We start from the raw sequence: 27,430 nt of genomic DNA, 5'->3' as shown, positions 1-27,430 counted from the left end.
TTTTTTTAAACCATAATTTTCTAATCAGAAAAATGGCTTTAAAGTTCTAAAAATTATATGAGCATGAATGAATCCCACCAAAACCTACTCAGTACCATATTATGGCTTTAATCTAAAGCAGGGCTATGGAAATCAAATCAGTCTATTTGAATTGCGTGACAATTTACAGTAAGAACCTTTTATAATCATGAAGTCATAAAAAGCTGCAACATTTGGTTTTTCAGAAAGCATTTCCCCCTATAATAAAGGCATTAGGACTGCATCTCTGGTTGAGGTTATTTATGTAACTCAGCTCAAATGTTTTTCTGTTTTAAACTACATAGTTTTAGGGAGAATAAAAAAGAAAATTACTATTGGTCCCACTTTAAAAACAATCTAATTTTAATTCAAAGCAATTGCCAAAAATTTTTAACACCTTGAACTCTTAGACACAATTTTAAATTATCTCTGAAATAGCTCCATATTGAATCTTAACTCTAGCTAATTTCTAAATAAATTAAAAGATGAGGCTCCAAAGACTAATCTTATTTTCTTCATGTGAAAGATTCCACTGCAAAAAGTATCAAACTCTTATTCTTTAAAGGTGCATACTCCAACAGCTGAGCAACAGCTATTTTCCTTTCTATTAATTCCACTCATAAAAACCTACCTAAGTTTTGACTAGCAGAAAAGAAAGCTTTGTTAGAAAGAGAAGAAATTTAAGTCAATTAAAATGTGCGATGTACATCAGTTGTTTGTGGACATTTACTTGGCATACATACTAATTTTTAAACTAATCTCTGATATTATTGTTTTTATTTTGGAGAAGCTGAAATTTGTTACATAACTCACGATATGGTATGACTGAGATTGTAGGGGCGATGAGCTCTCAGAAGTTTTAATCTTCTAAAGCCTTCTTTTTTAAAAAAGTAGAGATATGAGAATTTCAAAGAACATAAAATGCAGTTGGATCAGCTAGCTATCTACAAAAAAAAAAAAAAAACCCTCAAAAGAATAGCGATCAAAATCACAGAAACAAATATATGGATAAAAATCTGATAAAATACATTACCTAAAGCTGGTTTAGTGAAATACTAAGGTTAAATGAATGGTTGCATTAGATATAGCGTGATAAGTCCATATTGCAGTCTGGTTTACCCACTTCTCAGGATGTCATCAAGGAACAGAGAAGAGTGAAGGAACATAGTTTCATAGCAGAACGGTTTTTAGACAACTACAGCTCCACTCGAGGAAGAAGGAACTTCCATCTCAGCAGCCACCTGGAAGCAGAGAACTCTTGGCTGCCCTCTAAAACTTGTGTGGTGGGGAAGAGCTAAAGCAGAAAAGAACATGGTGAGTGCTCTCTAACAGTGCTTCAACTTATCCTTTTTTTGTTTGGAACCCAAAGGTCTTAGAAACCTCTGTAAAGCCCCAAGTTGTTCATTGACTCATTGATCTCAGGTCAAGTGAAGAAACCCCTGTGAAAGCAGATGTTTAAGCTACTGTGCCCAGAATGTCTCAAAGTCCTGCTCTAAGAGATGAGAGATACACCATGGCAAGATACAGTGTTTCTTCAGCCTACCTTGATTAATAGAAACCTATGCAGACTCATCCTAGTGAAATCCAGGCGCATCAAACCCATGAGTAGGGCATTCTTAAACAAAAAATAAAACCTCTGGAAACCCAAACAAATGAAAAACTGATTCAAGTCATGAACCAAAAAGGTCAATATTTTTAAATCTGCCTCAATAGAAACAATGTATGAAATAAACTTGATCTTTATTATCATGAAAAGGAACATTTTGTAACGAGTTTCAGAAGAAAAAAAAAATCCAACATATACATATATTCCACTTCAGTCACTAAGTAATCTCAAATTTCCCAATGCCTTAGTTCATGCAGAGAGAACTTCCAGGGGCTAATTTAGAATTTGCATGGGTTTATCCTTTGAAGCTCCCTGATCTCTCACAACAGCTTTGAGTGACCAAGTTTCTAATACAGCACATGGCTAAATGCCCATAGATGCTGGACTGTGCTCAAAATGCAATTCAGTTAACAAGCACACTGCAATCCTCAAATGGTAATAACTACTCCTTTGCTCACAAACTTGAAAATCCCTCATTTTCCAAAGATTACTGAGTTTTTTTAGACTGTGGAAAAAAAGTTGACACCACTCACTTGAAATTATTCTACAGTGCCTTCTAAAAAAAAGATACTAAAAAGAAAACAAGTAACTTAATATACTTTCACATATCCCTGTGTAGTTGTCTAATAATATAAATGTATTTCAATCTTTAATTGGGTCTTGTAAGTAATGGCAAAAGAACTTCTTGACAATAATTTTTAATTTTTATAAGATCTTGAAGTACACACTTTATTCTCACTAAAATAACTATTTAGGCACACTAGGACTAACTCACAGCCTACTAAATCCATTGTCTTTTGCCAGCGTTAGAAACTCTGAATCAAATCCTGAACCTCATAACTATCAGAGAGCTCATAATCTTCATGTGCAGGGACATCAGTTCAAAAAATATTCAACACAGAAATGTAGCTAGTGAACTCAAAGTGGGGATATAGATCTCAAAATTACAACTGATAGCAGAAAAAACCTGAAATTGCCAGTTTGCAGTTTTCATAACCAATGCTACATACACAGAGATAAGAAGTATACTTCTGCATTTATGCTAAATTTTTTTTTGGAACTAGAATTCCAAACATATACTACAGCTGTTCTTCAATGCCTGAATATCCAAAGTAGGTCTTCAAACCAGTAGTGAGAATTAAGACAGCCTGTCACTATCTTCATGGTACCTACCACACATTCAATCACAGAACTTAAGTTCAAACAGAAAATGAAGGTAGTTTGTGATGGTGCACGAGTTAACAGAATATTAGTTACTTAGTGAAGGCACCAACAGGTGAAGCACTAACAGCAAAGTGGCTGTTGCAACACAGAACTAAGCATGGATAAAATCCTTCCAAGAAACTTCATGCAGGCTCTCCCAGAGATCCATCCTGCTCCAGCTACAAGCCTAGAAATAACCCATTAGTTATCTTAAACAGAGGTTCAAGAACAGGTGTCCTCTGATAAATTCAAGATATTGCTTTCTAAACTTCCCTTCCCACTGTGATCCTTAACTAAAACGCTGGAAATTACAGAAGCAAAACAAAAGGAGTTTCTTTGTGTCTCCACTTTCTGTAGCAATTATTATGGCTTTATATATACACATTGAGCAATGCAGCAGTTCTGGGGTTTGTGGTTTTTTGTTTGTTTTCCATAAATAAGAAGAGAATTACACCAACTCTCACTACCATGTCCATGACTTCTCCAAAACTAACTTCTTGCATATTTCAAGTCTCTGGCTGGTGCCCATGTTTCCCAAAGAGGGAATTAGTCTGACCTGGTCTGCCCTCTGTACATGATACTGCAGCTGCATTCACAGGCTGGGAAGGGGACTCAGTGGCTCTGAGGAGCATTTTCTTGAGCAGAAGTGTTTTATATGAAGTGCTACAGGTTTTTCTAAGTAGAGCCTCTTAGTGAGGGAATGAAATGAAGAGGACAAATGCCCACAGAAGAACTTCCATGCCTCAGTTACTGTGTCCTGAAATTCTGAAGCAGCTCTAATTTACTCAGCAGGCTGCTGCGCAGTGTGGTAGAGTGAATTAGAGGTAGAGGGTCTTAAAGCTGGCCATTACCCTGCACCCACCTACACCATCTCTGTGCTTCGCAGAAGATGAAAACTAAAAATCTCTGCTAAGAGTTTTCTTCTGGCCTATGACAGAAAACAATGTACATGAAAGATGCACCTTACACATTCTGTTACATGCCACACAAAACAGCATTCCATCTGGCTACACTTACAGGGGCAACAAAATAAACTGAAGTTGCAAGTTCTGTCTAGCCATGCTCAGTACCCTAGGGCTTTTCACCACACTTCCCCACACCTGCTTACCAATTTGAAACAAAAGCATGTCCAAGCACCACAGCACACAGGTACTTATTTGGGACTCACAAAGGAGGGTCACCACTGAGAATCTCCCCAGGAAGCTGATCTCTTTGGCACACTCTGAAAGCATTTCACAAGCTTGAGTTTTGTGCAAAGTGTAACAGGTGCTTCCATCTAAAAAACGCACTTAGTAGAGAGAGTCAGTGACCACTCTCTACGTATGGTCTGGTATCCTGAACGCTTTCCTTGGAAATGGGGATCTATTATCTCAGTATAGTTTATATCAGAAGTTCAAAGCCACCCAGCGAGTCTTAAAAGCCACCCAATTCATCAGGGTGTCTTGCTTCACACTGGGCTGCCACCCAGCATCTCAGTGCCAAGAGGCCAGCCATGGATACCCTGAATGCAGGCATGCTGGATCACAGGATCTGGCCCTTAGCAGCTTGTTGCCCTTTTCCCCCACTTTGTTGCCACAAAGATCAGATCCTTGATCTTTTACCCAAAAGTATAACCAAGAGTAAACACTCGAGGTTTGTACTGGAGATGTTGGCTCCATATTTTGTTTCTTTCTACGTGTGGATCTGACATAAGTCTGCAGATTGGGACAAAAACATGGATTGCATTCTGTTTCCACATAAGTGCAAGCCCAGAGTAACTACTGACTTAAAACATTTATTTGGGATATAAAACTGAGTAAATAAGAGAACTTAAGCCAAAATAACTCTTAGATTTATAGATTTAACTTCTTTAGTTTATGACTTTTAAACTCCTTAACAAATCAGAACAGCCACATATTATTGATATGCAAAGTGTATTCCAGGTTTTTTAGCATGCTCATCTGAGGAAAAGTGCATTTATATTTAATTATAAAATGAATTATCTTTGTTCCCTAAATACACTGCTTGAAAGCGTTTCTTTTCCTGTTAGCAATATTGCCAAATCTTATTTCCATCTTCAAACCGAACTCTTACTGTTTTATTTAAGCTTCTGGAGGCACAATTCAAACTTTCACATATGTTTCTATACAAAACCCAGCAATGACAAGAAACTCTAAAAAATTAAATATTTCTTCCAAAGCCAGAGGGGTCATTTGGACTGAGATGCCCAAAATTACTGACTGTATTTGGCTCACTAGAATAATTCCTTCTGCACGTAGCTACAGCTTCATCCATCCAGTGCTCTTTTTCAGATACTTCAAGATGTAAATAAGGGCAAGCTGGGGCTGCATGAATTACTCCCTGTCATAACATTTATGGAAAGATCACAGCTCTTCTCTCTTCACTTAAATAGAAACAGGAATGCCATGATGATACCTGCTCTGGTTTGCTTATTTGTGATGGATGAATGTACACTCACATAAAAGCAGTATGTGTGCTTGTAAGAGGACAGCTAAGGACACAAAGGACATGTAAGAGGCAGCACCCAATCTCCAATCACATTATTAGATATATAATCATTAAAATGAAGAGAGACACCCATATGTTACTCACTGATGAGCGTGTTAGGGCTGAAATCACATTCAGGTGCATCACTTGAATAAAATGGAATGTTATTACCAGCTGCTTCAACAAGAAATGGCCATGTTTTGGTCTTGTATGATCGTATCTCACTAACTGCCCACTCTCCCTTCACAAATCGCACTAATCATATCACCCCACTTCAAAATGCAAGGAGGATCTGACAGTAAAAGACAAGAAAAACAAGGCACAACCCCAAGGTGTTTCTGTATGAGAGTTGTAAAATAAGAATATCATAATAGCAATACACAAATAACTATATATTTTTTATTCCAAAACCAGAACTGATTGAAATCTAGAAAAGCAGTCAAATAACAGAGTAAAGGGAGTGGAGAGTTCCACCTCCCTTCCAAGACTCAATTACATGATGCAACAAACTCATTGCTCTGGAGGCAACAGCTACAAGCAACTGCAACAAAGGAATTCAGCAGACTTGGGTGGGGGGTGTATGTATAACTGGATAACAAACTTGGTGGGCTAATTACCCTGGCTCAGGCCTTATCTGCTGCCTGATGGAAGCCAAAGGATAAAACTGGAAAAAGTTCATCTTCAGATATTGTCCTTCAGTATTAACATCACAATCAGATGAAATACTGGTCATCATGGTATTTCCAAGGCTTTTTTGTACTTATCATACCAGGGAGAATTTTGGCATGCCCTACTATATATGTTAGTACAAAGGTCTTCTGCTTGGAGAGCCAGATACACCAAAGGAAGTCTACTCCAACCTCTTGCTTGAAATGGACATTTTCATCTGTGTTACCTCAGCACTGAATCAAAGGTCTTGAAACATAAAGACTCCTATCTTAGAGCATATAAACTTAAGGACCAGAATGGATGTTAAATTCACCATTTCCCTTGACAGTTTTTTCTAAAGATTAGTCATTCTCACAGTTCAGAAGAAAAAACCCCATACCAATGTCTTTGGCTTCAGTTTTATGCCTTCTGCCATCCTACATTTTCTCTTTTTCAAGGACTTCTATATGGTTTACCCAGTCGCCTTTTGATCTGAAACTCTTTAAGCTCTTAATAGAAGTTATTTCCCTCTCTTTTATTATACATCTCTTTCCCCCAACCCAGTACAGTAGTTCAGTACCCGAATATACTTACAAGTATATTCAATCCTAAATACTAGAAGACAAATCACATAGTTTTATTAACTTATGATAGTTTCATTTCAACTATTATAAGTTCAAAGTTTCATTATTTTGCTCTGCTGACGTTGCAATTTTTCACATTTGGGAATGAGTACTGGCACTTTACTACAGCAGGTAGAAAAGGGTTCATTGTGTGGTGCAGCAGATAACAATGATATAGGAAGCACTTCTGCAGCAGTAATGTGCATTTGTTTATCACACTCCCTACCTTTATAGGTTGTTATTTTACAGACCGTATAAAACACTTGCAATTTATTAGTAAGGCCATTTAAACTAGCATGGTAGGACAGTTGAAACATTCTTCAAATTACAGTTTCCAGGCATTCAAGAAGACATTTTCTCCAATGCTTTGTTTCCTGTCAGTGCACATTAGCAATCATAAATATGAGATTGACAGGGTCAGGACAGGATTATCAAGTTGAAAAAAATCAAGGTACTCCACTGGATTTGAGGTAAAGGTTTTAACTGATTCATTTTCACTTTCCTTTCTAATGAAATCAAACAGCCTTTTGCCGTAAAAACATGAATGGGAAATACAGTGAACTGCATTCAGTGTTCCTCATCAGTCATATTTTCTATGAAACTATCACCTGGTGTGCTGAGGCAAAGAACTGCACTTCAACTACAAATCACCTGGGGTTTTTTATTGTAATCACAGTCTACTAAAAGCAACTTTTTTTTTTCTATTTAAAGCAGAGAGATGCATATTACATGCATATTACACTTCACAGTTTGGGGCAAATATGACAAAAAGACGAGGAAACTATGAAACACTTTTGACTCAGATGAAATGAGTGTGAGAGAGGTGACTCAGTCTCACTTCCCCACTAAGAATAAAACTAATAAAAAAGGATGAAAATGAAGCAAGAAGGCAGGAGAAGGAGTGAAAGAGACCCCACCTTTGGCATTTGACAGCACAGGTAACTGTTTCATTGGCGCTGCTACAAGGGCCTCTGAATTTATCTAAAGGTACGCTTGTGGACAGTCACATTTAGATATGAAATAAGTTATAGTCATGCATGTGCCTCACTCCATGCAGATCGGGGAATAAAGACCTGGAAAACTACTTAAAATTACCTCATTTATAAAAGGAAGGTTATTAAGTCAGTTGCTTCTGTCTTGTGCATATCTTTATCACCTTTTATATGAAGTGATACAGAATACAATACAATACTTTAAGTGAAAGCAGCCAGCTTTCTATTCATCCACATCAGAGAGTGTGCACACTGTTATTTAACTGTATGCTGTCAGGCAGATAACAATTACAAAATATTTTCTAGACAAAGATATGGTTTTGTCTTGAAAAAAATGTTTAATTCTAAATAAAAACAGTTCTCCTGATAATGCAGATTTGCTGCATTCTACTACCCTGAAATTCCAACTGTCAATGAGTACACAGACTTCAAATCTTTTGACAATAAAGTATTGACAAACATAAGAAGTAAATATCCTGGAGTCTCAACATACACCTAGGTAAGATACACCAAGATTGCAACAAGTATAACCACCAGGTCCTGAAAACCAGCTTATTGATCTGCAATTTGAGTCTCTCCTCTCATTTAAGAGTCAGCATGCTACTTTCAGCTGAGACAGAGTTCATTTCACCTTAGTAGCTGGTACAAGGTTGTGTTTCAGATTTAGTATGAGATCGACATGGAAAACACACTGTGTTGCTGGGCCATGCTTAGCCTAAGCCAAGGACTTTCTAGTTTCCCTTGCTCTGCCAGGAACAGGTGCACAAGAGGCTGGGAGGGAGCACAGCCCCAAGAGCTGACCCGAAGTGGCCAAAGGGATATTCCATACCAGAAAACGTCACAAACAGTATAGAAACTGGGAGGAGCCAGTCACTGCTCGGGGATGGGCTGGGCATCAGGCAGCAGACAGGAAGCAACTGTGTTGTGCATCACTTGCTTCTCTTCGGTTTTAGTCCTCTCTTTCTTTCTCCTTTCCGTTAGAATTATTGTTGGTATTATAATTATTATCTTTTACTATGGTTCAGCTATTAAACTATTCTTTTCTCAACCCATGAATTTTACCTTTCTTTTTCCAGATTCTCCTCCCCATGCCACCAGGAGTTGGGGGCAGTGGGGAGCGAGTAGCTGTGTGGTAATTAGTTGGCAGCTGGGGTTAAGTCATGAAAATCAGTATGAAAGTGTTAGGCACTGTGTAAAAATAGGCAGTTAAAATTTTTTTTAATTGGAAGTTAAATTTAATTGGGAAAAAAATACCTTTCTTTCAGAATATTTTCATTTTAAATTTGTTTTCCCTTGGGTTCTGTATTTTCAAATTTCAACTGTCCTACTGGAAACAAAATCATAAAACTAGAAGAGATTAATTCATGGAAAAACTTAGAGTAATTTTACTTCAGCTATAGCAGAATTGTAGCTGACAGTTTTAAATACACATTTAAATACGTATTCTTAATTTCAAGTAATTTAAATAACCTATGTGTATATATAGATATAGACACATACTGCAAATGTGCATGTGTGTGTTTGTATGTTTATACGTAAAAGGGTGGAAACAGCATGATTATATTCTATAGCTAGACCTAAATTAAGCAACAGCATCCGGATACAGAACAATACCTTAAAATAAAACTATATGATCTCAGGAAATTCCATACTAAAATTATCTCTCCTTTAATTCCACTGTACTAGCACTGAATGGGAATCAAGACAACAGCTGGTGCTAGGTATCAGATGCATTGATCTGTACACAGTTTTATTTTTTAAAAAATTCAAATATGCTTTAGACTCTCTCAGCATAAAGTATGTTATATAGTGTTCCTACTAACCTTAGTTTCTGCACACATGTTACTGGAGCAGTAGGAATAAATTGGAGAGTGGTTCCCATCTCTTCATTGCTGCTTTTCTTTATCCCTTTCACCTTCAGCTACTTCCTACTTAAAACAGCATCACTCAATGGGATTAAAACATTGAGCAAAGGTTCAGTACTGCAGAAACCTGAGCTTGATCTGAGGTCAAAAGTTTCATATACTTTGGAAAAATCCCTCAGCAATTTCACCAGAGACTATGGAAAACACCAAATGCAACTGAATAGAGTTGCTCTAGTTACACAGGATAAATGTGCAAGTGCACACTTATTTCACTTAACTCCCCCTCAAGCAGCCTGGCTATTTAAATGAGGTAACTTTTGAAAACTGAAATTTGTGAATATACCTTAAAACTGTGGTTAATGAGGCCACACCATGCATTCCTCATAGCTGCCAGTCTCTGTCTCGTAGCTACAACAAGAAACCAGACAGCGTGACTCAGCTGCTTAAACTTTGAGCAGTTAAGGCGCAACAATCACAGATGTTTTTCAAAGAATTCCTGCCTCCTTCAAGGCATATTCTACTCTAAGGCTACTTTTTCATAGGACATTGCAAAGTGAAAAGAAAACAGGCCCCCACAGCTGGGTTAACAGTACCACTGTGATCGAAGTTACTGATCAACAAATGTCCTAGACTGTCACAAAAAATCCCCACATCCACTCTTTCTATTCCCAACTGCTTATTCATGCCCTCCCACAAATTCTTGCCTCCTGTGTAAAAACAGGCACATGTGAAGCCAAGAACCAAACTGGACTAAAAAAATCAGTTCAACCGAGTACTTCTCAACCCTCGCACCTTCCTCCCAGGCAAGCTGTCACTCCGATCATGTTCTCTATTCAGTTCCCCATGTACCCCTGCTGACACTCATGAAGAGACAATGCAGGTGACAAACAAGCAAGTGGGCAATGGGAATACCATTTGGGCTAGCAGCACCAAACTGTGCAGGCTCTGGCAGTTAACTTCAGCTGGAACTTCTTCAGTTTTTCCACTTGTAAGACCTTGTTTCTAGGTGTTTATTCAAAGGTTTTGACAGACTAACCTGAAGCTTGATTTTCCACTGAGGAACTGTCTTAATGTCTGTTTCTTGTCCACATTAATATAATGCAGCCTCCTCACCGAAGATTTGCAGAACCTTAAACTGGCAGGGACATACGATTTCGAGTCATGAGAAGAGAAAGAAAAAATGGAGGGTGCCTCAGGGGCATATTTTTAACATCTCCAGCAAAACTTAGCTAACAAATAAGCACCACAACTTATGAATTTCCAGTAGACTTTGGCAGATTGCTCTGCTAAAACACTAAAACGTTTAAGGAACAATCAGTATATGTTCCCTGCAGCTGCTGAACAAGACCTGCTGTGCAGGTACAGCTTTGGTCTGCAGCAGGTCATGAAGCAACAGCAGTGAGAAGAATAAACTTCAGTGTAAAGAAACACAAAGCAGAAAAAGGCTCAGTCTGCCCTGAGAATAAAATGGGAAAAAGAAAGGACACAGAGAGGGAAGAGATCTGGAGTCTGCAGATGAAATCTGGATCTCAGAGAAGAGAATGGGGGTAACAGGAAAAGAAAGAAAGCTGTGATCTGAAGCTAGTGAGGGAGATGGGGAAGAGACACACACTGAAGAGGGACCTGGTTTGGCAGTAATTTCCTGTGCAGAGAAAAAGTGGAAAAGGAATCAAAGATCTGTGACAGCCTGGTGCAACCTCGTTGCCATTTATTCACATGAGAAAGGGCAACAAAAAATTATGATAGTGGATACAAAGACGGGACGGGAGAGATCAGTTTGATGAAGAAGAGAAACAAGGTCTAGAGAAAACACAGTGAGAAACTAGAGACAGATTTAAAACACAGGAACTGCTCAAGAATCCGGGTGAAGCAGAAGCCTAAAGGACAGAAACCTGCTGCCCCCTCGGCTATTTTGCTATTCACACAGAGCAGCCTTGAACGAGCAAAAAACACGGAAAGGTCTTAAGACATGCAGGCTTCTATCTCCTCAGCTGGATGAGTTTATGTATCAATCTACAGTCCTCGAATTAGGTTCAGCATGTAATTCACAGGCTGCAGTACACAAGGTAAGTGGAAGCACTTAGGCTGGGGCTGCTTCCCAGCTCCCCATACCCAGCCCCATTCTGTAAAGTACTGTAGGCTGTTCTCTAGATTTGGACAATACAGCTGTAGGCATTTTTGTTTATCTTTTTGAAGTCCCTAAACGTCAGGTAACTCTGCAGAATATCAGAAGAACATCTGAAAAAAAGTAAGTTTTTAACATGAACATTGTGCAACTTCTGAATGTTTTAATTTTGCTGAAGTAACAAGCACTAGTGTATATACTCATATACTTCATACATCTGTGGTTGCAATGCTTGTCAGCACTACTAGATTTATCTTGGCTCTAAGCTAACATATTATTTATGTGGAATGACAGCAAGGCATTGATAATAAATCTTCAATTAAATGACAAGAGCAAGATTTCCAGACACCAAACTTGTGTCACTGAAAGTCCAAGTACAAAGCAGAAGATAAACAATATTTATATGTCCTTCTAGTAGTTTAGTTATTTCTACAGAAATAATTTTGGACAACTACGTTCACCAATGGACAGTCTTGCAACTGGTCAGTGCAAGTTTAGTTGCTCATGAACTACATGGAATTTGTTGCAAAATTAACCTGTTTACAAATACGGCATTAACCAGATCACCTTCTCACTACACAGAACACACCCACAGTAATATCTAGTCACAAAGAAAAATGAGTTGGAGCTTAATAGTTGATCCTGAGCTATGTTCGGCAGGAAGCATAGCTGACTTGTTAAATTAGCAATGTGGTCCAGTATTAGTAGCCCTCCACTTTAACACTGCTGAATCTTATGTGTATGTAAGGAGAAAAAAAAAAAAAAGCCAAAAAAGCAAAATTGGTTTGGTTAATAAGAACCTTATTACCTGCAAAGATTAAATTAAAAAGATAATTTTATTAGAATAATCTGTTCACACACATCTGTTCAATCTGTTCATGAGGTTGTGCTTATGAACCACTGAATCCAAGTATATGACTACTCTTACTCAATTTTGCTACACAGTAAAACAAGGTCAGCCACTAGAAGTTATTTACATGAAGTACTCATAAGTAAACTGTTGCCCAGTTACTGTAAATCCAGCATAAATCTATGCTGCTACCAAAAGAATTTTACTATCAAATTAAGTACAGTCTTATTTACCATAACCCAGGTGCAACAGTTACTTGTTACTCATAGATAGTAACCTTCTTCAACTACTAGGGCTGGATCCAGACAAGTATTACAACTTTCTATCAGTTTTGCTTAGAGTGTAATTATACTAGAAAATTAATGTATTTCAGATAAATCAAGTAAAAACACTGCAAACTCAGAAAAAAAAATTAAATAAAACCATTTTAAATTAAAAAAATTGTCCTTCCCAGGTACAGCTCTGTCAGAGCTTGGAATGGAATATAGTGATCTTGAAGAGGGTGGTAGAAACTTTTCAAACTGTTGTGTTCTTCACTAAGTAGAGTCAGAGAGGTTGGGAGGCTTTCTTCTTTGTTTTCTTTCAATTTCCTAGAAGACTTTGATGCCAATACTGCAGCCCAGCTAAAGCGCTTACATACCACAGCATCAGGATGCTAGTTGCAAGCTAATTCTGATTTTAAGAAAGGAGATGGGAAAATTGGTAAGCAGTGGATTCGAGCAGTTCTGCATGAAATTCAGCTACTTTAATGATTACCAAAATCACTAATTCAATTTCTCTTTCATTTATTAATTCAATTTTTCTTTTAAGATTGCTACTGAGGTATCAGTGCAAGTTTTCTAAGATAAGGAATTAATTTCACATCTTAGTAAGACTTTGCATTTACTTTAAATTCTTCAATACTGCACTAACTCAAAGTGAAAAGGAAATTCCCATTCTGATTAAACTAATTAGCTAATGAACACAACCCTCTCTGACTCAGAATAGGCAGTTTGAAGGTCAAAAAATATATGTATAGTGATGACAAAAATTTAAGTCTTCACAAGAACACATGTTAAATAGTCTAAGTTAGGGGCTTTATGATAATGCATGTACCAAGGATTTTGAGGAAGGAAAGAACAAAATTGAAGTTAAATACAAGTGTAATTGTTTCCACAATTGTAATAAAAAATATGCAGAACAATAAAATAAATCAATAGGTTGGCACAAATATAAAAAAATTTTTTAGAATTTAGAAATGTTATGATTATCCAAAAGAACTTCAATTTTATTCAGTATATACTTGTTAGATAATATCTCTATTATAACAAAAAGTATTTAAACAAATATACCTCAATGGCATATTGGCAAGATGCATAAATTCCTCAAATACAGCAGCACATGGTACTTTCCTAGTGAGGGAGAAGAAAAAATGTCCAAATACCACAAAGCAGAAGGAACAGCCAATGCAAGGATTAAAAAAAAAAATCCTAACCCTAGATGTCATAGTCTTCTTCAGAAGACTACAGATGTTTCTAAGGGGCTAACACTCCATGTCTGTTAAAGCTCACATTACATAATCCTTATCTGAAGGGCTTTCCTTAATTCCCTTATCTTCTACCTCCTCCTAGAAGAGGAGAGTAGGGAATTAAGGGAAATTTGTGACCCAACCCCACCACCTTTCTCTAAATATCCTTGCAACTGTTCCTGTGCTTTTCTACAGAGTAGGGCATCAAGTGCAAGAAAGGATCGCCTGGACTGCCCCTGTACTCAGCACTGCACTACTGTTCATCAAATGGCATTTGGAAGATGGAATTTCCTACAAATAAATCCATAATAAGGGTCTCAGGCACCATAAACACCTCAAAAGAGCTACAGATTTTAATTCTGACCTAGAGGGAAAATATTTCTCCAAGCTGGCAAAGTCAGAGGCAGACAGCAACTAAAGAGACACCATGAATGTAATAAAGGTCTAAAGATGAAAATAAAATCAGCTTCTTAACCAAGAGGGTAGGGGAAATCTGACAATGCACCCAGTCACTCTGACTGGCCAAAATATAAAAACCAATCAAATTTGTATTTGATTGAAATATAGAATAATATCATTAAATGACACATTTATTTTTTTTCTTTAGGTTGGTCTTCAAAAATTTAAGGACAAATGTCCCAGATCCTTGAATTAAATTACTTTTTTTTTTCCCCAAGTGCTGAAAATAACCTTTGTACCTATGTAACACAAAAGGTTCAAATTATAAATGTTAATAACATTAACATTAACTTTAGAATAAGTCTTTACACATATTGCAAGTCAACAAAATCAAAGAAACTCCACTGCCCCCAAACCTCCTGGTATGAAGTAGCTCAGAATCTACTACCTGCTCATAGCATCTTCAGTATGAAAACAGACCAAACCCATGGACAAGACATCTTTAAAGAGATACTAAAGAGGCAGAGCCATATCCTCTAATATCCTCAGTCCAACAACTGAGGATGTTAGGTGGGTATGAGGGGAGGGAACTGCAGAAACTGATTAAGTCTAAATATTCTCCTTAAGCAGAAGAGCACAAGCTGCTGACATGACAGAGGCCACTTACCTAGGCAAACCATTAGTTTGCTCCAGTGGGGTGTTTCCTATATTTTTATGCTTTAGGCTAGGCTTGACATGTATCTAAAAATTTGCAAGCATGGGGAGGTTTTAAAATTGCTTGGTCATATGCACCTAGTTAGTGCACATAACCAAGCCCTTGCAAGTCTTGCCTGACAGTAACATCTTGTGGTTAGCAGGCAGAAACAGCCTTTGCAAGACTGCTGACATATTTCACAGAATATGTCTCTCTCACACTGAGACCACAACTCATTTTTAAATAAAAATCATTAAGGACATTATATATATGGCTCATGGTTTATAACTCAAAAGATAGCTAGTTACTTTAAATCTCTCACTGTGCACATGTGGCAGGCAGAAAAACACATTAAAAGCATAATGAACACAAAAGTTTAAATAATCATCCATCATCTTGAAACAGACGCCTAAGAACAGCTTTTATGTGAATTTTGAGGAAGTAGTAATAACTATGAAATGCCTTCCCCATCCTGTTCTTCAGTATAAATATGGGTAGTTCTTTAAAGGAGGCATTTTAATCATACTCATGTCTGACATGTTACAAAACACTGGCATATCAAGACACACTTTTAAAACACATACACAAGTGGAATTCTTAGGAAAGAGAACAAAACATCATTGTGTCCCTACACACATCTGTCGTGTTCCACATATGGAATCTTGTGTGCACTCACGGCTCTCCCCTCTCCTTGTTCTGCACTCTTAAAGAGGATTAAGAAAGGTATGAGGTCAGCTGATCAAAGGTAAAGAACAGTTTCATTTCAAAAAGCAGGTTACACAAGTGAAAGATTTTTAGCCTGAAAAAGAACAGTGGAGAGGGGAGCTCAATAAAATCACAAGTGGCATGGACAGAATTGCTCCCTGCCTTGTCCAGAGCAGGAACTCTGGAAGTTTCATAGTTAGTCAGCAGGTGTCAGAACAATTCCTTTTGCTTGTCTCGAGCCTTTGTTGTTTGTTTTTTTTTTTTTAATTTACTATTATGTATAGTAAACAGAACATCCACTTTAAGGCATACTTGTTGATACAGAGAAGTGTTGATGTGACAAGGTTCTCAATTATTGGGCTCAGTAAGCACCTGGAGAAAAGTCTACTGAAAGCTATTAAAGGAAACGAAATAACACACACACACCATCATTTAAGGCAAGGAAGTTCACAAGCTGCTGCCAACAGCCTGTCAGCTTGTAGTGACACTTTCCATTTCTTTGCTCAGAAGGAGGTTGTCAAATAGGTCCTGTAATTTGGCAGAGCCTTGGATGGTGAGGGCATAAATAAAAAGAAAAGAAGGCCAGCCACAAAAAACTAAGAGGTACTGGAAGACCAGAAGAGTGCCTGTAGCCAGGTGCATGTTGCCATGGTTGCCCTTGCACAAACATGATGAGTCTGGGGATCCTGCAAGTGCCTGCTGCTGGGTTTTCTAACTGAAGTCCCCAGCTGGCCAAGGGGCAAGCAGCATGTTGACATACCAGATTATCAGGATTTCTCCTGAGTATGGTCTGTGGAATGCAAAGGTGAAAGAACAAAGCAGAATAGAAATCTCCCAAGCCATTTCCATTAGGTGTTTTGAGGACAAATCAGCTGGATGTTGTGCAACAAGCTCCCTACAGGTGAATCAATCAGGGCAGCTCACATGATCAAGGATAAAAAGAGAAACTTTTTGGGTACTGTCTTCTTGCAGGAATAGGCATGGCCATGGCCAAAGGGCAGATTTCACCTGGAAGGAACTGGAGAAAAAGGGGTATCAGGGGGAAGATGTGATAGATCATTTCTCATCGTGTACTGTGCATGAGGTTTCCAACATCACTCTCCAATCATCCTCTGCTGCATCAGTGGAGCACAGGGTGCAGGTTCAGTGGCTATGCAGCAGGGGCTCTCCAACGAGATTGTTGAGAATGGCATATAGGGCTAATCAAACATTTTATCTGACCAACTACAGATATTCTTCTACTCTTACATGACCTCAACACTCCATATATATATAGCATAAGCCAACTAATCATGGAGTAAAGCAACAACTTACAGGCTCAAAGGAAAAATAGAGATCATCCATCTGTCATATGAGATGAGGATTTGAAAATTTCATTAATTTTCTGAAACTGCTAGCTAAGATATTCAAAGAGTTTCATTACTACAAAGAGCCTTTTTATGCTGTTAATCCAGATTAGTAGTGACTGTTCAATTCAGAGTTTGCCTAAATCTTTAGTTCTACCTGATGCAATAGAGCAGCCTAATTTTTCCTTCCTTTGAAGCATGGCCTGCGCTCTGAAAATTCTCCTCTGCTCCTTACCCTACTTCCTGTTCCAAACTCATGGTTCATTGTGCTTTTACTGCTTTACAGCCCATCCACAGACATTTCAAAAAGGAAAGTACTTCAGAGCTCCCCTACAGATTTTTACTCCTTTATTTTTTTTAGTGATTTGATCACCTGCTGGCCCAGCCACATGGAGGGGAAAAAAAAAAATCATTAAAGATCTTCATCATTTTCATAGATGATAATCAGAGAGAATTCAGCAGCTCTTCTTGGATAAGAAAAATAAAACTTTTTATCACAAAACACTTTACAACTTTTAGCTGTACAGGCTGCCTTTCATCCGACTTGAGCACCACAATCTTAGAGGGAACCGTAACCATAGACAGCCCTTTATCAACTCATTTGCCACTCTAAAGTGGTCTGATCTCAGTCTGAGTCCAGCTGTTCATTTAAACTACCTCTCTCAGCACACACACATTGAACCCCTCCTAAGAGGGGACATTCTCACATATCCAGTACTATTAACGTGGCATTCCTGGCAGCTGAAACAAATTGCACGGAGGTAACCAGGAGCTGCCCACCTGCTGGGCTCTGCTGAGCCACAAAAGCAGCCCAGACCACTCCAAACCATGTGTTCAAAAAAGTATGTTCTCATTCCTCAGGGTGTGCCTGGAAACACAAGGCAGAAGGCACAAACTCAGCATCACTGACACTCCAGCAAGCAAGGAAACCCTCGGAGAATTTGATTTTGAGTCTAGGCTCTTGCTTCTGTTGTCTGGCACTTCAGATGAAGCTGCCATGCAGCTTTACAGAGGAGACAGGCCAATACCCACTATATTGAGCCTCACATCAGTGAGACTTCTAGCGGCTGTTAATGTTCTCCTGAAACTGTGCCCTGTGGGCTGCACAACAGGATTCTTGGTATTTTTAAACGAACCAATATTTTGCCCTTCTCTAACCAGCCAGAAAAACATCCAACTGGAAACTCAAAGTAATTGTCCTTCCTGGAAAAAACAATTCTCCATATTTACTGAACCTACTGTGCAAGCCTGCTTATTATCAAGATCATCTCATTTCCTCCAAATCACAGAATATTTCAGTACTAATGATTTAAAGGAAGTAAAATTAAAAAATATACTTTTGGCAAAGAGATATTGAACACTTAACATGAATATTTTGACATTTATAAATCAAATGAAACAAAGTAAATGCTCATATTTGTACTGCAGCAGCACTCTCCCCATTATGCAAGATGTGCTGGAGCGTGGGGTGGGGTGAAGAGGAAGTCCTAGGCTCTGTTTTAATTTGGAAACATCTGTCTCCCTAGGGAAGGGAAAAACATCAATAAGGCATCATCTCAAGCTTATTTTGTATTTCCTTTTCATGGTTAATTGCACTGCTGATCCAACCATAAGTAGCAATTCTATAAACATTATACAATTATCTCCACCAAGACTCTCGATACTATTACTTTTACATGCAAATTATGTTTCTATCAAGAGTATCTGTGGGCAGTTACAAATACATAGAACTGGAATGACTGAAGTTCCTTATTTCTAAGAAGAAATAGGAGGGGTGTATTCTAAGTAATAGTGAGTGTGCAACTAAGCAGAGATTCTCTCCTCAGCAGCACACCAAATGAAGAGTGATCCTTTTAGAGGTAAAAAATACAAGCACTGTCTTTGACTTCCAGTGAAACCTACTATTACAGTATTCCCATAGTCTCCAATTCACAGCAGTCGCAAAGCTGTCACATAATCTGCAACACCTAGCAGCTGTTAGTCAAGAAGAATGACAGGTCAAGACTGGTAAATTCACAGGGCTCCAAAGGCAACACTTTCAAAGAAAATAGATTATTTAAAAAAACCCAAAAAACAAAAACAAACAAACAAAAAAACCCCAAAACAATAAAATGAAAACCCTCTCAGGATGAATTCCAACACTTGAGGCAAGAAATGCTTTCCCTTCTCTTTCTTCTTAGGGAACAAACAAAACCAAAGGGACTTTTCCTTAAGCAGACTGGAGAGTTTATTCACCAGCTGTAACCTTCTCTCTCCCCCTCTGAAAAAAATACACCCATGAAACAAACTTACTAGCCCTCCAAACATTTCTTTGTCTACACAAACATGAATAAGTCAAGAGCAGATAAGGTGCAAAGCTTTGCTTGGCCAGTTTTTCTCTTGGCTCTAAATATTGTAACGGATGCCACAAGTACATTCTGGACAGCTGGAGCAGTTCACCACAAATACATTTGGCCAGCTGAATTTGGCAGTTGAAGTAAGTTGAAGGACAACAATAGTAGTTTTGCTTCTTTTAAACAATCTCAAATAGAACATAATATTTTGGTTTGAAGAGACCTCCACCAATCATCTCGTCCAGCTGCCTGACCACTTCAGGGCTGACCAAAACCTAGAGCACGTCGTTAACAGGCATTGTCCAAATGCCTCCAAAATATTGACAGGCTTGGGGCATCAACCACCCCTCTAAGAAGATTGTTCCAGTGTTTGATCATCCTCTCAATAAAGAAATGCTCCTTAATGTCCAGTCTAAAGTTCCACTTGTGCAGTTTTAACTGCTCCCATGCATCCAACCACTGGACCTGAGGGAGAAGAGATCAGCACGTCTCTCTCCACTTCCTCTCCCCAGAAAGCAGGAGCGAGGAGTGAAGTTACCCCTCAAGACTTCTTCTCTGCAAGCTAGATGGACAGAGTCCTGAGCTGCTCTTCATAGGGCATTCCTTTCAGCCCTGTCACCAGCTTTGTTGCCCTCCTCTGGCTGCATCCAGGGACCTTCACATCCTTCTTGAATTCTGGGGCTCAGAACTGCACACAGAACTCAGGGTGAGGGCACGACAGCGCTAAATACAGCAGGAGAGCAGGGTACCTACTGTTTCTAAAAATCTTTAGAAATACTAGAAATTTTCACACATGCATATGGGGTGTTGGAGGAGTTACTGTGGGTCACCTTTGGGGAAAACTATTAGGAAACAGCCAATTGTTGCATCTGTTCTGTGAGAAGTTAACCCTTCTGCTGAATTCCTCTCCTCTCTTTCTCAAGAGAATAGAATTATTAAGTAAGGAAAGTCAAAGAATTAAACCATATAATAGTGTAAAGGATTTTGTTCTATATGATTCCTGAAATGACTTATTTCTCAGTGCTGCCACAAGAAGGTAGGAGGAGCAACACAGGTGATGTCACACTTGACACTAGACAGAAAAACATGTGCCATTTGTTCCCCAGCAGCCTTCTGGCATCTTCTTCCAAGAAGTGTCCACTTCTTTGCCAGAATTTTCCCTTGTCCAATATAAAAACTCCTGCTTAATTCAGTAATGAACAGGATATAAAATGCCTTCCACAGTTTTTAAGATGCATTCTCAAGGTCAAGCTATCGGAAAACTATCACTGAGTAGGTGAAGTCATTATGTGAACAGTATGGAGTACTACAGAGTTCAGGGTGACAGCAGTATCAGGTAACTAATGCTATTAACTTCCCCAAGCAACCAATCATTTTTCATTGAAGTTAACTGTAATTATGATCCCAAAAGTTTGCTGCAGATATATGGCCTTAGTAACTACATGTAAGAGGATTACATGCTCGTCTATACTCAGTAAAGACTACAATATAGTCAAAATACACCAACTGCTATTTTTTTCCTTCTCCTTATCACAAGTTTTACCCTGTGTTTTCTCCTCCTCCCCCAAAGAACACCGTTCTCTTGGTTACTTTGCTAAAAAGGAGCTTCTTACCATAGTATTGACTCCTTCCACTGGCAACTGCTGTCTCTAAATACTTGTTAAGAGTTATAGCTATCTTAGAAAAGTCAAGAAATGTCAAAAGAAAAAACCCCACAAACTACTACAGAGCTAAAGGGATTGATTTATGATGATTAGAGTGGAAGAAGAGAAGAATAAATGACTTACAGTGTAGCTATTTCCTAACTAAAGTTAGGAAAATGCAACAAAGTTAGAAATGCAACAAAGAGGGAGAGCAACACAAAAACTGTCACCAAAAGAACTTCTGGAGATAGATAAACACAAAACAAGACAAACAAGTTGACAAATTGATACATAATAGGAATTCAAAAAACAATTGTCCATGCTCTTGTAAGTTATCAATGTTTTAAATTAAAATTCTGGTGCACTTCATGCAGCCATTAGTGTCTTTAAAGTGGATACACATTTACATGGAGGGGAATTTGGTATTACATTATCATTCTGAATAGAAGCAAGGTGAAATTTAAATGTAATGAATATTTATAATATATAAAGAAAGCAATCATACCTATCCTACTCACTAAGCAAAATTCAGTACTTTACCAAACAAAACTCTTAAGACATGACTTAGATTTTGGAGGACCTTGCAACTTTCAAGTGACAATCTTGCTTGGAATTTCTTATAATTCATTCTACAAACAGCTGTAACGTATTTTTTTTTACATTAAACAGGATATTACATTTGATAGGAAACCAGTGTGACTTTAGTTGGATTCGCTTTGTTCCAAGGATTTTCTTTTAATGAATCACTGGCCACATTCAAAAAAGCAGCAGCTGAACACAAGGTTCTCGACAGACTTTCTATCCTGGATGCAGGGTATCAATGGGAGGGTATTATTGCCATCACCCTCAGCTACAATGGTCTGAAGTATAAGCCTTGGTTTATTTCTACTAAAATAAGTGGACACACACCCTTGAAAAACAGGCAAGAGTTTGAATACACACAGAACCTATGTGAGCATAAAAATAATGTTTTTGATGGAATGCTTCTGTATGCCTCTAAACACTGCAGTTAAAATGACCTCCAAAGCTTTTTTTATGACCTTCATAAATGCATGGGATTGCTGCTGACAAACAGCTGAAGTCCCTCCCAGGCCCACCAGCATGCTTACACTAGACACCCAGGAATGCACTTCAAGCACTAGAAAGCGCAGTGGGCTCTTCGAGCTAGTACTGTACTCACGCAAAAGGCTAGACCAAGGTTTAATATCTACGTTTGCAGAAGCATTGCTTAGTATTTAAAACAGGTCCTACCAGCAGTGTTCATCCCATTCCCTCTGCTACAAATCATGCTTCTAAAAAAAGCCAGCATCTTTTTGTGTGCATGTGTCTGGAAAGAGAGTGGCTACGCACACACACACATAAAAGAAAATTTGCAGCAGACTAAACAGCAGCAGGAAAAAATAACATTCTCCCTACATGCTCGATTTAGCACTGCTTAAGTATTGGGAGTGAGGTGTAAGCTTGTTTTCAGAACAGAAAATGCAGCCTCACCTCTCACCTGTGCATGTAACATAGAGTAAGGCACTTCATAAACTTATGGGTGACCATGAAACTGATGGGTTTGAGGTTAGCCCATGGAGATACAGTGACAGCAGGAAACCCTGGAAACTGACACACTGCTTTACCTCCCACTAGCTAACAGTATTTAAACTCTGTTAGCCATCAATGGGTGGCACTGTACAATTAGGTCAGATTTTAAATAATTTTATAATAATAAAACTAAATAGGTGTATCTCAGGTAGCATCCAAGAAAAATGCAGCTCAAGTATGCACATGTATTTTCATTGCAAAAAACACAAATCACAGAATCACAGCACAAACTGTTCTGTACTTTATTGCTGTCTGTGTAAAGAGGCCCCAATAAAATTTTCAGGGATAAGCTTTAGAACAGGCAAATACATTTTCATTTGCTATTCCCGTTTTAACACAAAACTAAGAACCTTTGCATAGATATAGTTTCAAACCTTTTCAAACTACATGGGACAATTGACCAATATTGCTTTTGCATAGACACATAACTCTAAAGGTTAGACTACACAACAAAATGATGGTGCAGCTATGGCAAACCCTCACAGCTGTGTGGTTTCGTTCCAGTTACTGTTACCGTAATAAACTATTCCTGCTATTGTTACCTCATTGCCATTAATGAAGTCCAGGTACATGCTGCACCTTCATTTCAATAATCTAAGAAGTTTCATTCCTGCACAGAATGCCCATGTAGTTCCTTCAGTTCATTTTTAAACTTTCAGCAAACAAACAATAAAGAGCTATTTATTTCTATACATAGCACTCTCCCAGATAGACAGTGTATACTCACTCCATTTTCCTATTCAAAATTACCTAAAGAACAAAATCCAGAGACTAAACACGTTATAAGAGTTAATAAAACACTCAAAGACAGTACAAGGAGCTAAAGTTTCAAGCCACCGGCGTGGCTAAACAGCTCACCCTCCCCTTGCTGCAGCTGCTCCGAGCATCCCTGCGGGGCGGCGGGTCCCTGTCATACGGCGTGAAATTTGGGGCAGGAGGGCTGATTCCCCTGGGCCCGCCCTGAGCAGAGAGGGAACTGAAGCACCAGGTTGCCTTTCGCAGCAAGCCACCCCAGGAGAGAGGGGGCCAGGGCCGCCCTCCTGCCCCGCCGGGAGGGGCGGGGTGTGGCTGCGAGGGGGTCAGCTCGTCGGGACAACCCCCTGTGCTGCAGGAAATCCGCAAGAGGTGATTTACGGGCAGGGTTCATTCCCATCCCACTGAGCTGACAGTTCAGCTTGAAAAGTATTATTCTGAGCCCTGAAAGCTAGTTAAATAACGAACTTTACCCTTAGGCCGAAAAAAAACCCCCTAAACTAAACCAAACCAAAAAAAGAAAAACAAAAAAAAAAAAACAACCCAGAAAAAAAGGCAGGGGTGGGGGCTAGGAGGGGGATGAGGCAGTGTTGCACAAGCTTATCAGTGCCCACTTGCTGCAGAACATGCCCTTGCAAGAGCTGTGTATGAAGAACTAATACTATTTATATCTGTAACACTTTCAAGTTGCTGCAAATCACTAGATAAGTTTAATACGTGAAAATTACCTGCTTAGAAACACAATACCCTTATTTTCTGGCCAGTTCTTCCTCTTATGTTGGAGGAATTTCAACTTCATTCACACTTTTTAAAGTGTTTTCTAAAGCTAAAGCTCTTAAAATTGGAGTGGAGAGAAAGAAATATATTGCGTAAAGAGTTGACCCAAAGGCCTGTATGACCTGTACTTAGACATCAGTTTAACATGCAGCAGCATGGCATCTTGATGGGAAGTAAAAACATAACATCTATGAACTTCTTTGAAGTTAACAAAGTTCAGGCAGATGACTTTATACTGACAACACAATCATATTTTCCTTGAAACAATTATTTGCAGTTTACTTATTTAATCCTTTCATAATTACTTCAGATATTCATCTCAACATTCACAGAAACAAACACGTGCTGTACTCACTCAAACAGTTCCAGCAAAAGCAACTCACAGCTAAAGCCTTCCAGCATGACTAAGTCTGCTTGGATCCAGAATCTTTCCCTACTTACTACTCAGCAGTAGTCAGGCACAAAAATGGTTTCCTATTAACGTAATCGCTGAACACATGCTATCCCACTCACTTCCCGGTCTCTTGACCTTTCCTTCCTTTGGTTTACTGACAGTTCCTCTTTTTCCAGGGAGCACTTGCACTTACACACTGTGCGCTACAGCGGCAGCTCCCAAAGACATGGAGGTTTCTTCAAGAAACAGAGTAACTTTCCACACCATATTAATGGGAACACAAAGTATCACTGAGGAGAGTACCTTCACTATCAGCTGTTCTACCTCAGCAGTTTAAGTATACAAAATACGTGCTGTGCTCCAGTTTGGATTCTTTCTACCTTTCCAGCATAAGCTATTCGGAGACTTTACAACTCAAGTGCCAGTTTCACCCAGTAAATAACTGACTTACAGTCATGGGTTGGAAGGAGTTGAGGTATTTTTACCCTCCACTAAGTTTTGATTTTTTTTTTAATTTTTATAAATAGTCTAAGTGGCAAGAGTGGCTCGCTGAATTGATTTTGCGTTCCTACTTTTAAATACTTAAGCGTGAAAAACTCTTTATGATCACTGATAGCATACTAGCACTCAGAATATTGCAATGTAGGCATTCAGCTGTAGTCAACATATTTTAAGAGAGACTACAGTATAATCAGTAAACTTTTCCATGCAGATTATTATTTGAAAAGTATGACTTCTGTGTACAGTGTATGGTCTACAAGAGTTTGAATACCTGAAGTGCAGCTAATGTATACTATCAAAACTTAACTTCCCATGTAGTTACAGTAAAATCTCCCCAACTTTTAATCAGTAAAGTAAACAGCATAGGGGAAAAAAAAAAAAAAATCAGAATATTAGTTTAAATTTTAATCCACACGATTCCCTCCCTGCCCCATACTGAAATGAATAATGAATGAGCTAGGTCATGATTGCTTTCAATAAGTATGTCAGAAATCTTCAAAACAATGAGATGAGGGTAAGGCAGACATCAAAGGTCTTTCTAACAATGCCACATGCTTATACAACCACATACTATGCATCTTTTTTATGCATCAGCTTACCAGGAACTGCATAACCACAAGTACCAAAGTACCAAAGGTACTTGAGTTTTATGTTACGAAACTTCATATGCAAACAAAAATTAACGGAGAACTGTAAGTATTTGTGTCTGGAACTCGAGAGTTTAAGCCCAACCTTCACCATGCGTCTGGGCAGAACTAAGATTTTCAGACTGGAGTGTCACCTTACATCTCCCGTCAACTCTGTCACGCAGCAGCAGCTCACCCAAAGCGTAACTCCGAGAGACTTTTCAACAAATGCAAAGTCTAGGGTTTTGTTGTCATCGTCCCCCCACGCCTCCCTCGCCGCTTCGTTCCTGTGCCCAGCTGCTTCCCTGAGCGTTTCTCAGCCCGCCCCCCGTCCGCGCTCCCCAGAGCAGGACCCCGCTCGGAGGCTCCTGCGGGGCGCGCCCCCGCCGCCAGAGCCGGCATCAGCCGCGGCCCAAGGGCCGCTGCCCCGTCCCAGCGCCGCTCCAGCGGCTGAGCCGGAGCCGGGACCGCTTCCCGCCGGGCGGTCCCCGCTCCACGGCAGGAGCGCAGCCCGTGAGCTGCCTCTGCTCATCAGGTGTTTCGCGTCTCTCTGTAAAAGCAGTTGTCCCCCGTGCAACCCGCCCTCCAGCAACCCTGAAAACTCTTAAGACACTTAAAAAAATTCCTTCCCCCACTTTTAAGGAACCCCCCTTTTCAAAAGGCTTCTCCCACATCTCTTCCTTGGTGGAATCCCCAAGCTGTCCGTTCAAAAGGACTCGCAGCCACATGCCCAGAGGAGCGAACTGGCATCTACAGAGGGGGCATGGGCTTACCTTTACCTCCCCCGCGTCGGGCTCCTCCTCGTAGTAGCCCTGGCCGGACTCGTAGGCGGCGGCAGCTGCCGGCTGCCGGGGTCCCAGGAGCACGGCACCGGCAGCCAGGCAGCAGCTCAGGGAGAGCACCTCCAGCAAGTGCATGGTGCAGGGATGGCAGAGCGGGCGCGGAGCGGGACGGCTGGGCAGTCGGAGGAATGCAGCCGAAATTTTGAGGCTCCTTCTTTTCCTCTCCCCCCCTCCCTCCCCTCACAATATCCAAGGCAGTAAAATCCGTGGGATGGAAAAGATGCGGTTAGCAGCAGCTCCTATGCGCCTGCAGGGGAGTTCCCGACTTTCCCAGGCTCTTTGCAAATTCTCACCAAAGTTATCCAGAGTTTGCCAGGTAAAAAACCCACCAGGAAACCGGACATCCGAGGCTGCGCTCACTCAGGATCAGGGGAGGTGGAAAGCTCAGAGAGGAGGAGGAGGGAAGGGAAGGGAAGGAGGGAGAGAGCCAGGGAGCAGCAGAGCGGGACCGAGCGGCCGGTCGCTCCCGGGGAGATCCTTTCACGCGGGCCGGGCCGGGCCGGGCCGGGCCGGGGGCTCGGTGCCGAGGGGCCCCTCTCCGCTGCGCTGCGCTCCGCCCGCCGCGCTGTGCGGACGCCTGTCAGCGGCGGCGCGGCCGGGGGGTGCGCGGCGCCTGGGGCTGCGCGGCGGCGGCGGCCGCGCATGGCGAAAGCGCCCTCTGCCTGCGCCTCTGCGCGCCGAGAGGGGCCGGCGGCCGCCTTCCTCCTCCTCCTCCTCCTCCTCCACCGCCGCTGCCTCCTCCTCCAGCCGCTTCTGCACCCCGGCGGCGCCGCCGGCCGCTGGCGCCCCGGGCAGCGAGCGCCCCGCACCGCGGGCAAGAGGCCGCCCGGGGCGCGGCACGGCTCTGCCGGGAAGGGGCGGCTAGCGCTCCCGGTCCCGCAGAGCTGGCCGCGTCCGGCCCCG

At 40.3% G+C, this 27,430-nt stretch overlaps 1 protein-coding gene across 2 annotated transcripts in view; it reads right to left on the bottom strand.

Moving 5' to 3' along the window:
* VEGFC (vascular endothelial growth factor C) overlaps window positions 1-27,430 on the bottom strand; it is a 200,566-nt gene that overhangs the window by 43,887 nt on the left and 129,249 nt on the right. Inside the window, exon 1 of one of the 2 annotated variants that reach the window (XM_048305070.1) lies at window positions 26,459-27,081. The exons of the other annotated variant lie outside the window; for it this stretch is intronic. Within the exon in view, the coding sequence (XP_048161027.1) occupies window positions 26,459-26,602 (144 nt within the window). The 5' untranslated portion in view covers window positions 26,603-27,081. Of the gene's footprint in view, window positions 1-26,458; window positions 27,082-27,430 lie in introns of those variants that run through there. 2 annotated transcript variants of the gene reach the window in all.

Source organism: Corvus hawaiiensis, chromosome 5 (genome assembly GCF_020740725.1).
Source record: "Corvus hawaiiensis isolate bCorHaw1 chromosome 5, bCorHaw1.pri.cur, whole genome shotgun sequence".
NCBI classification, from domain to species: Eukaryota; Metazoa; Chordata; class Aves; order Passeriformes; family Corvidae; genus Corvus; species Corvus hawaiiensis.
The sequence above is the reverse complement of the archived record's forward strand: the minus strand, read 5'-3'. Positions and strand labels throughout refer to the sequence as shown.